The sequence below is a fragment of the Ornithorhynchus anatinus genome, chromosome 11 (assembly GCF_004115215.2).
Source record: "Ornithorhynchus anatinus isolate Pmale09 chromosome 11, mOrnAna1.pri.v4, whole genome shotgun sequence".
Classification (NCBI taxonomy): domain Eukaryota; kingdom Metazoa; phylum Chordata; class Mammalia; order Monotremata; family Ornithorhynchidae; genus Ornithorhynchus; species Ornithorhynchus anatinus.
In genome coordinates, this window is record NC_041738.1 from 35,122,124 (window position 1) to 35,135,518 (window position 13,395).

The 13,395-nt window shown below is 46.4% G+C and overlaps 1 protein-coding gene across 4 annotated transcripts in view; it reads left to right on the top strand.

The window, feature by feature from the left end:
- NDRG4 (NDRG family member 4) overlaps nt 1-13,395 on the top strand; it is an 81,715-nt gene that overhangs the window by 25,883 nt on the left and 42,437 nt on the right. For all 4 annotated transcript variants that reach the window (XM_029075575.2, XM_029075574.2, XM_029075576.2 and 1 more), the window contains 2 exons: nt 3,442-3,533; nt 12,904-12,948. In XM_029075575.2, coding sequence (XP_028931408.1) covers nt 3,465-3,533; nt 12,904-12,948 — 114 coding nt within the window. In that variant the 5' untranslated portion in view covers nt 3,442-3,464. Of the gene's footprint in view, nt 1-3,441; nt 3,534-12,903; nt 12,949-13,395 lie in introns of those variants that run through there.

Sequence of the window (13,395 nt, forward strand, 5' to 3'; positions counted from 1 at the left end):
GCAGTCTTTCCAATTCTCTGTGGGAGATGGAAACCATGGTCCTACCCTTTGGATGTCACTGTCATCAGCTCTCGTCTTCCCATCTGTCCCAGAGCGGCCCACTCCAACTCTTTTATAGTAACCTCCTCCTGGGAGATGCTCTATGGATAGAAACGTAGTAGAAGAGAGGTAGGCACCACTGAATTGCCAAGACATCTGAGTTGGTTGGAAAGGGAAGCCAGGTAGCAAAGTCCTCAAGAAGACAGGTGGCTTTCAAAGGAGACGTGTGACTTTTTTGTCAAGGGTTCCCCTCTGCTCTACTGTGTGCACATGTGAATCCCCTCTGCCCTATCGCACGCCCTCGCCAGCGTGTGTGGTGGCTTCTCCTAAAGCCACATGTCAAAAGGGGAGGGAGGGGAAACGGTTTTCTAAAAATATGTCCCATCTACATTGTGTTATCTGGTCTCCAGGGAAACCATGAGGGAACAGAGAGAGCTTGGCCAGATCCCTAGGATGGAGCAGAGGCAACTGTTCCCGAGGGCAACTCAGTAGGCTGATAGGTCTTGGACTTCGTTCCCTCATTGACTTCTAAGCTGATGAGAACAGTAGCCATCGGGGAACCTTGGGAGATGAGAAGACACTGACTGAGAGTGAGCCGGGGAATTGGACTTTCGCAAATGCCGACTTAACTGAGCCCCAGTCAAGATCCATAGTGTTTCTAAATGCCTGACCTTACCTTATGGGAAACTTAATTTACGTATTCCAGACTTTATTTTTCGAAAGGTTTCCTCCCGTATACATTCTCAATCAATCGGTGGTATTTATTGGGCACTTACTCTGTGCAGAGCACTGTACAAGCACTTAGAAAAGTACAGAGTAAAAGAAATAGTAGACACAATTCCTGCCCACAACGGGCTTGCGTTCTCTCCCTGCTCTCATCCCATTCCATCCTACTACAGGATTTATTGTATTCTTTGTTGGGTTTTACGCTACCCATTTGGCAAGAGAAGTTTACCAGACCTGCTCTACCATGTCTCTATCCAGAGCGGCCAGGGGCAATGGAGAGAAAAAGCATCTGGAAGAGGAGGGGTGGGGCCATTTACCCTCTCCCACCACAACCCCGTAGCATCGAGGCAGAGGAACCACGGCACCATGTGTCCTCAGTCGTGATACTCCAGTGGTTCCCCCGCTTCAGCAGAGAGATTAGAATGAGGAGCACCGAAAACTCCTAGGCAAAGTGGCCTGGTGGAAAGAACACTGGACAGGAGACCTGATGCGTGACTTTGGGCACACTTCTCTTCGGTACTCAGTTTCCTCATCTGTAAAATAAGGACAATGATACTCTCTTCACCCTACCTCACAGGGATGTCGTGATGTTTAAAAGCGAGATCGTGGTGTGAAAGTGCTTTGGAGAAATGAAAAGTACAATTCCAAAGTAAGGTATTAAGGAGAACAAAGCGTGAGTCGGGGTGGTAACTATGTGGCAACTCCCTTCACCCTCTCGCAGGTATTATAGGTTAGAGGCTGCAGGTTTCCCGCAGCTGAAGGAATACACAGGATAGCATCCATTTGTCACATTCCTCTTTCAAGCCATCACTGGCCTTCCAGTTGGCCTGTCCCTTTCACTCTCGAGTCACTAATAGGGATTAGTGTTGACAACCCTAGAAGAATAGACAAACCTCAAAGTCTCAGAAGGAAACATAATGAAATAGAAAATTTGTCTCTCTTCCACACTCCCCCCAGTCCTCTCCCCTCCTCTTTGTCCAAACTCAAGTCTCACCCTGAGAAACAGCCTTCTGTCACTTTTGCGGCACTCTGATTATCTTTGGTCTGGAAAGCTCACTCAGCTGGATTGACCCGTCAGCTCAGAGTTTCTCTCCTCCCAGCTTTATTCAGCGCTAGGGATTGGTGCATAGAAACAGGGAACTCTGTTGCTGGGGAAGGGGGCTGGGAAAATGAGAACTCTTGGAATTGGCCCAGACCTAGGAGAGACTTGGGGAGAGCTTGGCAAAGTGTGAAAGAGAGAATGTGTTCTCCCTCTTCTGAAAAGGAAATTTGGAAATAAGGGGGCAGGGAAAAGTCCCAACAGAGGCAAATTGGTCATCACATTGGAGTCGAGGGGGTAGGGGCTGTCAGGACCATGTGTATTTCCTATATGGTACCCCCAGAGCCAGCTTCTTTTCATATATTCTTGTTGCCTCTGCCCTCAGGAGACACCCATTTATTCTCTTGCCAAGTTGGGCCTGCCTCACAATGGTGGGTGGCCACTTCAGTATTGGATGCCTACTCACACCAGACAAAACTCTAAGAGAATAATAACATCTGACCTACAGCATTGATTTCGACCCTTCTCGAACCCAAGCAGGTCTCACCATGGTCAGCAGTCGACAATATTTATTGTGCTCCCATTGTGCACCGAGCACAACCGGACTAAATGCATCGTCCTTGCCCTCAGAAGCATTTACAGCCCAGGAACAAATAAACATATACAACCCCCAAATACCTTGGATGGAGATGTTGGGTCTTTAAGCAAGTTTTGTGACATTGGCTGGATCTCCACAGGCCAACAAAGATTTTCCTTCTTCACAATCCATTCTTGAAGGACATGGTTCTTTGGAAGTGCAAGAAAGAATGGCTCCTCTCTAGGAGATTGAAAAATGTTTTCTTTTTTTTTTTTATGGTATCTGTAAGTCTTACAATGTGCCAGGCACTGTAGTAAGAGCTGGGGTAGATACCAGCTAATCAGGTTTGACACAGTCCTTGCTCCATGTGAGGCTCACAGTCTTAATCCCCATTTTACAGATGAGGTAACTGAGGCCCAGGAAGTGAAGCAGTTTGCCCAAAGTCACACAGCAAAGTGGCAGAGCAGGGATTAGAACCCAGGTCCTTCTGACTCCCGGACCTATGATCTCTCCACTAGGCTATGCTGCATCTCTTCCTCTCCCAGTAATGTTGCTAGTCCCTACATCCCAACTTGAACTGCTTCTCTCCCCAATATGCCATCCTGTATCCTCTTCTCGCCCTGAGCTCCGCCCGATCACACACCGCAACACATCCTCCAATCCCTTGGAGCCCCAGAACATCTTCTCAGGAAACGCAAATATCAAGCCTCAGATAATCCGCTACTTCCCGGATTTGCGTTTCCGATGCCTAGGAGGTGGTGAGTTCGGGTGTGTCTAGACTCTGAAGGGGTGTAGACTGCGGGGGAGACGACCTTCCTCTCTCCAGGTACGGCAGGCCCTGGCTTCCGGTCCCGGCTCTGGTGCGCGACTGGGGTCTCCTATTGTTTTTCTGCCATTTCTGACCCTGACAGGAAAGATGAGGAGGTAAAACACCACCGAAGCGCATTGCCTTCCCATATGCCAATAAAAGCAAGGCGACTGAGGAAGGGCGGCTCTCTCTCCGTGCCTGTCTCTCTGCCTCTCTCTCCACGTGCCTTAAACCCAGTGTTCCTGTCTCTAGGATTGCTGCTGCAGGAGGTGACCATGGCGGGGCTGCACGAGCTGCGATTCACTGAAGAGAAACCCCTACTCCGCGGCCAGGACACAGAGTTGGTGAGTGGGGTTCTTCCCCGGGCAGATCTGTAGGCCAAGTGGACCACCTTCCCCGCCATCCCCCAACTTCACTCTCCTGGTTCCAGCCTGGCTACTGAACAGTAGTGGGGACATCTTGTGGTGAGATGAAAGATCCCAATTTCCTCCTCCCAGGTTCAACACAAGTGTGTCGCCATGGGGGCGGACAGATTATTTACCATCTTGGGGGCGAGAAAGAACCAGAAATGCTAGAGAAGAACAAAATAAGGTGCTGCTGCAGGCAAGATGTTCCCATGGAGATCAAGACCTTCTAATTTTGGGCTCCACTTTGAGGGGAGGGGCACCCTCCAAAACCCCTTTGCTTTCACGCTCGCTTCCCCAAAGGATAAAATGGAGTGAAACACGACAACCCAAGGCTTTCGCCAGGCCTTCTCTGGTCCGGTTGGAGCTTGGTAGCCTGTTGGGTCCGGTGAGTGGCTCCAAGCCCAGCTGAAATTCAGATCCTTAAATCTTTTCTCGACTGATTGTCTGCTGGATTTTGTTCTGGTCCCAAAACGGGTGGATTGGGCCCATCTCTCTATCCCTCTGAACCAACTTAGCAAAGCCACTCTCCAGAATCAGGAGTCTCAGTTCCAAGTGTCTGAGGCTACAGTCCAGTTGCCCATCCTGGGGGTGTGAGGAAGGAGAGGGAGCACAGAAGGGACACTGCCCTCAGTTCTCCCACCCCCACCAGTCACCTCAGTTTTGAGAAAGGAAGAGGGATGTCCAAGTCTCCACAAGGTGCAAGGGGCAGGGTGTTGCACTTTCTTCTCCTGACAGGGCCTTCCCTAAGCGGGGTCGGGGAGGAAAGTCCAAAAATAGAATGTGTTCTAGAATCAGGAGAGAGCGAGACTGTCCATATTAACCGGCCAGGAAGATCCAAGGAAAGAGGAGAGAGCCGGTGGCCTGGAGATCGGCAGTCTGACAAAATTGCTGCCAATTCTGCAGGTCAGGAAATGAAGATTCAGAAAGTGAAGAAGGCACTCTTAGAAGGTGCCTGGGATCAGAAGACCTGGTTTCTAGTCCCAGCCCTGCCAAGGGAAGTTTGTGTGACCTTCAGCAGGTCATTCAACCTCTCTGTGCCTCAGTTTAAATCAATCAAGCGTACTGGGATTCGAGAACTGTGAGTCAAAGGTCAAACTGTAGTTTTAGGTGGCAGGGGTCAATACCTTCCACATAAGGGAAGGAAGACCATTCAGTCATTCGATCTTATTTATTGAGCACATACTGTGTGCAGAGCACTCTACTAAGTACTTGGAAAGTACAATTCAGCATTAAAGAGACAATCCTTACCTAACAACGGGCTCACAGAGGGGAGGGAAGATAGGGGAAATAAAAGGCTTCAATGCCCAACATCACTTCCCCAGGAAGAATTATTATCATGACAGTTATTAAATACTATTTGCCAAGAGTAGGGGGTAGGGTAATTAGATGTCACTGTCTCTGTCCAATTAAGGGGCCCACAATCTCTCCTGTAGGGAAGAGTGGGAATCCTATCTCCATTCTACAAATGAGGAAACACCGACCTATTTACTGGGCCTTGATCTTGTCTCTTTTGCCACTGACCCTTTGCTCAAGTCCTCCCTCCTGTCAGGAACTGCCTCCTCCTTCATATCTGACAGATCACCACTCTCCCCATCTTCAAAACCCTACTAAAAATCACATCTCTTCAAGAAGCCTTCCCCGACTAACCTTTCATCCATCTCTTCACCCTGTTCTCCCTCCCTTCTGTGTCACCTTGTCACTTGGGTCCAAAGTAAGAATTTTGATACTGAGCCCACCCCCACCTCCCTTACAGACATATACTCGTATATGGACTTATACTCTGCTGCTTCCCCTAGTTGTAATCTATTTTAATGTCTGTCTCCCAAACTAGATTATGAGCTCTTTAAAGGCAACTCCAACTCCAACTGTATTCACCCAATCACTTAGTACAATACTCTGCACACAGGAAGTGCTTAATAAATACCATTGATGATGATAACACAGTCTCTTCCTCATATGCCTATATTATATTGGCCTTAATTCTGCCCATATATTATTTTCTTCTGGTAGATTTCTATTGCCAACACAAACATTAGGGGGCCGGGTGGACCTCTTTGTCTTACCCCTATTCTTTACAAACTATTCTTTCAGTTTGGGGATGCCAATATTTTGTGTATAGAGTCCTGACAGCTCACAAACCTCAATCCTACACTAGCATTGATTAAATGAAAAGCAATCCCTTGTCTTAGCCAAACCTTCTCCTGATCCAGACTCACTAGCTCACCCTACAAATGCCCTAGTCCAGTACCTTCCACTGTTTCTCTTAAAGTAATTAAGAAGACCTTAATCTTCCTCTTGTTGTACGGTTTGGGACTTCCTGCATCATTCTGGCACTTACTCGTCTTTTGTGTCAAAATTTTATCGTCATTATCGGATAGTGTTAACCTCCTGTTTTTCTACATGTCTTCCCTCTGCCCCTTCTTAAAATAGGCAGTAGACACTGACTGTTAGTTTCCCTTTCTCCAAACTTGGGTTATAATTCTGCCCAAAACATAGCATCTATGAATTATTCATACAAGTCAGTGATGAGTCAGTCTGTTCCAGGAGAACTCCCTTTCCTCAGAGGTTTGTTATGCTTCCTACCTCTAGGGCAGCTAGTTTTGCCTTTAAGTTTCCATCTTCCATCAGTTAAAGTTTTTGGCGAACCCCAAAGTCTCCAATATTCCTTTACTTAAAATTTTCCCTGAATAAATGAGTGGGGAAAAAAAGGTTTCTCCCTTTTCTTTTGATTTGGCTAGCACTTTTTTTTTTTAAAAAAAAGGCACCATGACGAACTTCCCTTTCCTTTTTGTATTGGATCATTAAAATATCTAAAGGTAAAGTGTGATTTCATGTCCTCCATTCTTGTATTTAATTTTCTTTATATAGCCTTCTTTTGAATGCCTTATTTGAGTAGTTCTCATTTAGCCTGTTTCTCCTCTCAGTATGTTCTTGAGAAGAAATGTGTGGCTCAGTGGAAAGAGCCCAGGCTAGGGAGTCAGAGGTCATGGGTTCTAATCCAGGCTCTGTCACTTGTCAGCTGTGTGACTTTGGCCAAGTGACAACTTGCCTCGGTTACTTCATCTGTAAAATGGGGATTAAGACTGTGAGCCCCATGTGGGACAACCTGATTACCTCTTATCCCCCCCAGTGCTTAGAACAGTGCTTGGCACATAATAAGTGCCTAACAAATACCATCATTATTGTATGTCTCGTCAGTTCCATCCATGCTTCGTTTTTGTTCCCTGAATTGCTCTGTTTCTGATCCTTATTTTGTGTGCGTGTGTGTGCACGCATAGACATGCAAACAGTTATGTACCCCGCTCACATAGGCTAGGACAAACTGTGAAGAGGAGTCAGTATAAGGAAGAATCACGAGACGCCAGTATCTAATCACTTCCCCAAAGAACAAATTAAGGCAGGTGTGCTGTGAGTGCGCCCAGTTCATCTTTAGAACTCTCCCTCTGTTTCCAGATTAACATTTTGGGCTGTTCAAGTCCCCTGTCTCAAAACACGTTTCATGTATTTCAGTATCTTAGTCAGCCGACCTGACATTGCAGAGTCTCTGTGGTCGTGCACCTTGTGGTTTCCGGCAACCATTTTACTTCTGAATAAATTATCTTTATCCTTGACCTGCTTAATATTTCCATATTGTTTCAAAATGATGAACCAGAAAAAAAAATGACCTGGATTCAAATCAAATTCCACTCTCTTTAAAATCCAGGGAGGCGGGATAGAAAAATAACGCATCCCTCCATTTGCCTTTCCTGACACCTCTATTATGTATGTCACTTTGTTCCCGTCTCTGTTAAGTCACCTCCTTTAGTGACAGTGGCATTGGCCAGTTGCATAGGACTTTTGCCCAAGATTATTTTCATGGGACTTAAGTCCTTTTCCTCATAAATTTATCACTGATCCATCTTCAATTCTTGGTGTTTTTGATGGCCTCCTCAGAGGTGCACTTCCATAAATAGTAGCTGTCTGACCTTTCTTTAATTGTGATTTGGGAGGAGTTCAACTCAGCAGGCTCCTGAAGTCTGGATCCAAGGTGGGTGGACTGGGCGGGGGAGGGAGAGAGGGAACTGTAAACTGCTATTTCTCTCTTCTAAGCATCTAAGAGGGGTGGGTGGGGGAAGGAGGACCCCAGGGGAGAGGCAGCCAAGCGCAGGAAGAGTAGAGGCAGGAGCGATGGGAAGAATTCCCAAGCAAGCAGAAGTGGGGAAGTTCTACAGATCAGATCTGGCTGGCGGGTCCCCCTCCCCGTAGTTAGGTTGGGCTAATTACCTTACATCTACCCCAGCGCTTAGTACAGTGCCTAGCACATAGGGCTTAAATACCATTATTATTATTATCATTATTATTATTAATATTAACTTGTCTGGTTTTGGGCCAGGTTCAGATCCCTCACCACCCCCTTGTCATTTTGGAGCTTGGAAGTGGCTTGCTAGGCCAACTGGCACAGCTCACTTTTCTTAACCGCAACTACATTTAAGCTGGGCAAGAGCGAACTGGAGTCAGCCTGGCTGGGAAGCTTTTACTCCTTTAAGGCTCTAGAAAAGGAAAAGGAACAACAGATATCAGAAAATAGTCTAGAAAAAGTCCCCACAGAGAAACGGCAGGCAGCCGTGCCTGAGAAAATCCTACATTTCTTTATGTGGCCAAGGTTGTTGACCTGCACTTTCATGGAAAACTTTGTCATGCCTTCATCCCCATCCCTTCTACACTCTTTTCTAGCCTTGTTACATCTAGCAGTCAGTGGTATTAAGTGCTTACTGTGTGCAGAGCAGTGTACTAGAACTTGGGAGAGCACAATATACAAAAGAGTTGGTTAGACACATTCTCTGCCCTGCTCGTCACTGGCGTGTAAGCTCCCTGTGGATAGGGAACGTATCTATCAACTCTGTTATATTATACTCTGCTCAGTGGAAAGAACCCGGGCTTGGGAGTCAGAGGTCATGGGTTCTAATCCCGGCTCCGCCGCTTGTCAACTGTGTGACCTAGGCAAGTCACTTAACTTCTCTGTGCTCATCTGTAAAATGGGGATTAATGCCCTACGTGGGACAACCTGCTAACCTTGTATCTCCCTGCCCAGCGCTTAGAAAAGTGCTTTGCACATAGTAAGCGTTTAACAAATGCCATCAGTATTATTATTATTACTCTCCTACGCGCTAAATACAGTGCTCTGCAAACAGTAAATGTTATTTGCTGATTGATTAATTGATTGACCCTGGAGAGAGCACAATTTCTCTGTCCATATTCCTCCTTTCCTTCTCCCAGCCAGCTTTCTCCTTCCACTCTCTAAAGTTCAGCAGCAGCCCTTGGGCTTGGCAAAGAAAGGAGAGAGTGAAGAACGTCTTACCAAGCTGCTGTATTGAAGCTCAGAACTTACTCTGTGAACGTTGACACGGGTGCCTGACAGTCACTACAGCTTCAACTGTAATTGTAGGATACATATTCAGTAATAGAATCTCCAACCAGCAGGTCTCATTTTTCTCTTCAAGAATTTCTTCTCAAGTAAATGATACATTTCCTCAATTCTTAAGCTTAATTCAGGAAATTTTTTTATGGTATTAAGCGCTTACTATGTATCAAGTGCTGTTCCAAGTGCTGGGGGTAATTACAAGTTAATCAGGTCGGACACAGTCCCTGTCCCACATGGGGCTTATAGTTTAGGAGAGAGAATAAGTATTGAATCCACAATTTACTATCTAGGAAACTGAGACCCAGGGTACTTGAGTGACCTGCCCAAGGTCACACAACAGATAAGTGGTAGAACCGGGGTTAGAACCCAGGTTCATCCCTGATATCTGAATCACTGGTTAAACATCTATCATTCCACTGACTGGATGATTTCAGTTTGCACAGTGAAAACTTTGATCACTGTTGAGGTGTTGGGGTGGAAAGGCTTTGGGCCCCTGGAAACCTTTCCTCTGTAGGAGATTTTGGTGAGCCCTGGTATCAAATGTGGGGGTGGTGCTATTTACTTCTGAATAAATTATCTTTATCCTTGACCTGCTCAATATTTCCATATTGTTTCAAAATGATGAAACCAAAAAAATGACCTGCATTTAAGTTAAATTCCACTCCCTTTAAAATCCAGAGAGTCAGGATAGAAAAACAACGCATCCCTCCATTTGTCTTTCCTTACATCTCTGTTGTATATGTCACTTTGTTCCTCCCTCTGTTACGTCTCCTCCCTTAGTGACAGAGGCATTCTCTTTAATAATGACTATATAATAATATCATGGTATAATATGACTATAATAATGACTACAATATAATAATGACTATATATGACTAATATATGACTAATATATATGACTAATCATGGTATTATTATCATGGTGTAATATGACTATAATAATGACTACAATATAATAATGACTATATATGACTCATATATGACTAATAATAATATTTGTTAAATGCTTACTATGTACCAGGCACTGTACTAAGCGTTGGGATGGATAGAAACAAATCGAGTTGGATATAGTCCCTTTCCCACATGGGGCTCTCAGTCTCAGCCTCCATTTTACAGATGAAGTACTTGAGGCACAGAGAAGTAAAGTGACTTGCCCAAGGTCACACAGCAGACAAGTGGTGGAGCTGAGTATTAGAACTCATTACCTTCTGAATTCCAGTCCCCTGCTCTACCCACTACACCAGGCTGCTCTCTCAAGGCATAACACTGCTCTCCACATTGTCCATGGCTTGTCTTCCCCAGCGGAGCACATAAAAGGGTGTTTACAGGTCGTGCTTAAGACGAAGCTGCTTCAGCCAGAGAGTTTGCTTGCGTGGACTTAGGCCAAGTGCTCCTTTGATCTCCTTTTGGATATGGAAGGTGGGGGAGGAGTCGGGGGAGAGGACGGGGCAGTGGGACTTCCCCTGGGAAAGAGGCTGGTGAGAGAATGATGAAAGGCTCTCTCTCACTCCATTGCAGAGCTAGGTCCAGCGGTCAATCAATCAATCGTATTTATTGAGCACTTACTATGTGCAGAGCACTGTACTAGGATCTTGGGAGAGAATAATATAACATCTCCTGCCATTAGTAATAGTAATCGATCAATCAGTCAGTGGAATTTATTAAGCTCTTACTGTTTGCAGAGCGCTTGGGAGAGTACGATACAGTAGAGTTGGTAGCCACGTTCCCTGCCCACAAGGAGCACTAGTATAGTTTTCATTGACCACTGAGTGCTTGGCAAGTACAAAACAAGCCATGCCATTCCCTGCCCGCAGGGAGACTAACATCTGAGTGAGACCGATTTAAAAGCATTTATTGAAATACGAAAAACGAGTAGTTGAATGTACAGTCGGATAATCCCAGCTCTGCCGTTTGCCTGCTGGGTGAGCTTGGGCAAGTCACTTAACTTCTCCGTGCCTCAGTTTAAAACTGCGAGCCCTATGCGGGATGGGGACTGTATCCAACTCAGTTACCTTTTATGTACTCCAGTGCTTAGAACAGTGCCTGGTGCACTGTAAGCACTTAAATACTAAGATTATTATTATTAATATTAATAATAGGTATCCCTAAGTGCCAAGGATGGGTACCAGGACCAGCTGAACCACTTGGACCCTTTTGCCACTGAGGCTATATTGTCCTGGAAGCTTGGCACCGCCTTACGGATGCAAAGTCAGGAGAGGGTGCTCTCCACTGGCAAGAGCCCGCACGGATTGAAGCTGGTCCTCCTGAACTGTTGAAGGGCTAAACTCAACCTCAGCCCTGGGTTTTTCCCAGAATGAGCAGACTCCGTCTCCCCTTCAGCCGCCCCTGCAGGTCCTCCTGCAGCTGGCGCTCGCAAAATCGAAAGCTCAGACCCGAACGTAAGACTGCATCCCTGAGTATTTAGCTGCAGACACGGTCATCTGTGTGCACTCAGAGCTGGTCACCCGACTGGGGCTTGACGATGTCGGGATTCTCCCTCCAGACAAGTCAAAGTTATGACGACAGGCTTGACGGTGAGGCCCAGAGCCCGCTCAGCGAACCCCGACGTGCTGGAAAACACCCTGGCCTAGAGGAAAGAACATGGGCCTGGGGGTCAGAGGACCTGAGTTCTAATCCTGACTCTGCCTCTTGTCTGCTGTGTCACCTAGGACAACTCACGTCACTTTTCCGTGCCTCCGTTCCTCCTCTGTAAAATGGGGATTAAATCCTCCTCCCTCCGATTTAGTCCACGAGCCCCCGCGAGACAGGGACCGTCTCCAACCTGATCATCTTGTATCAGTGCTTAGTACAGTCCCTGGCACCTAAGCACTGTAGCGCACCACTGGAGGCTGCGGGGGTGGCTTCTGTGGTTAAGGGTGTGCTTTGACCTCTGAGCCATGAGGAGCGTGAAATTCTGCTCCTCTAGCCACAACTCCCTGCTGACTTTATGATTTCTATAGATTGTATGTTAGTCCTTGTCTTTTTAAACTGTTTCAATGTTTTTTTGCTTCATTGTCTGTGATGAACCTGTGTCCACTCCCCTTTCCCTCACTTATGTTCATAGATTGTGAGCCCCTCAAGGAATTCAGTCATTCAATCGTATTTGTTGAGCACTTACTGTATACAAAGTAATAAACAGCCTCATTCCCTGCCCATAATGAACTTAGAGCCTAGAGGGGGAGACACACATGAAGATAAAAAAATTAATCATTAAATAAATTAAAGATATGAGGCTCTGTGTCTAAATCCCACCTGTTTACTCTTTCCCAACACTTAGTACAGTGGTCTGCACACACTATTAAGCACCTAGTAAATACTATTACTCCTATTACTATCTGCTCCAGGCCAGATCCCCTGTCCCAGAGCAACCACCAAGGACTGTTAGGAAGAGGAAGGAGGTGATAAATAAATAATCATTATGGTACCTGTTAAGCACTTACTGTGTGCCAAGCACTGTTCTAAGCACTAGGGTAAATACGAATTAATCAGGTTCGACATGGTCCATGTCCCATGTCAAGTTCACAACCTAAGAAAAAGGGAGAAGGATTGAATCCCCATTTTATAGATGAGGTAACTGAGGCACAGAGAAGTTAAGTGCCCAAGGGCACACAGCAGATATGTGATAGAGCTGGAATCAGAACTCGGGTCCTCTGACTCCCAGGCCAAGTTTCTTTCCACCGGGCCATGCTACTTCTTGTGATCTGTCATCGTAACGGACTCGGGGCAAGACGTGACCAGGAATAACTAATCAAGGAAAACCTCACTGGGAACCACGTTCCTAAGGAAGGCCTCCCCCACCGAAGACCTGATAAAAGGATGTAGCAAACCTCCATCCTGAGACAAAGGCCCTGTACCCTGTCCAGGCTGGTCTCTGAACGTTTCTCTGTTTGCTTGATTTCCCTCCAGGAGAACTCTGACACCTTCCTCTCAGCTGTGGACACCGACTGGAAGGTAAGACTCTCGGTGGAACCTTTCTTAGCGTCTGTCCCACTGCTGATTTCCAGGCCCAGGGCCTTAAAGATAGACTCATTCAAGGGGGATACAGGGGTAAAAAGGAAATGGGAAACAGCCCCTCACTCCCATCCCACTGAGGAGGATCTATCTTTAGGCCCCTTAGCTAGACTAGTGGTTTTTACCCTGCGAGCTGGCCATCCATTGAGCTAATTAAAGCAGGGAGGGGAAGGCACAGCTGTTCTAAGAGCCTTGCTAGGATGGGGACCTGGGGAGTTGGTTGGTTTGCTAAGCCATTATTCTCTCACAAATGAGAGATGAGTAGAGGAAGGAGGCTGAGGAGGATGGTGTTGATTGTTGTGGGGTGATGGGGGAGCTCCAAGACAGGCAGAGAAATGGCGTTGTCATCTGAATCAGCATTTTCCTCCAATGAATTCCAAGCTGATT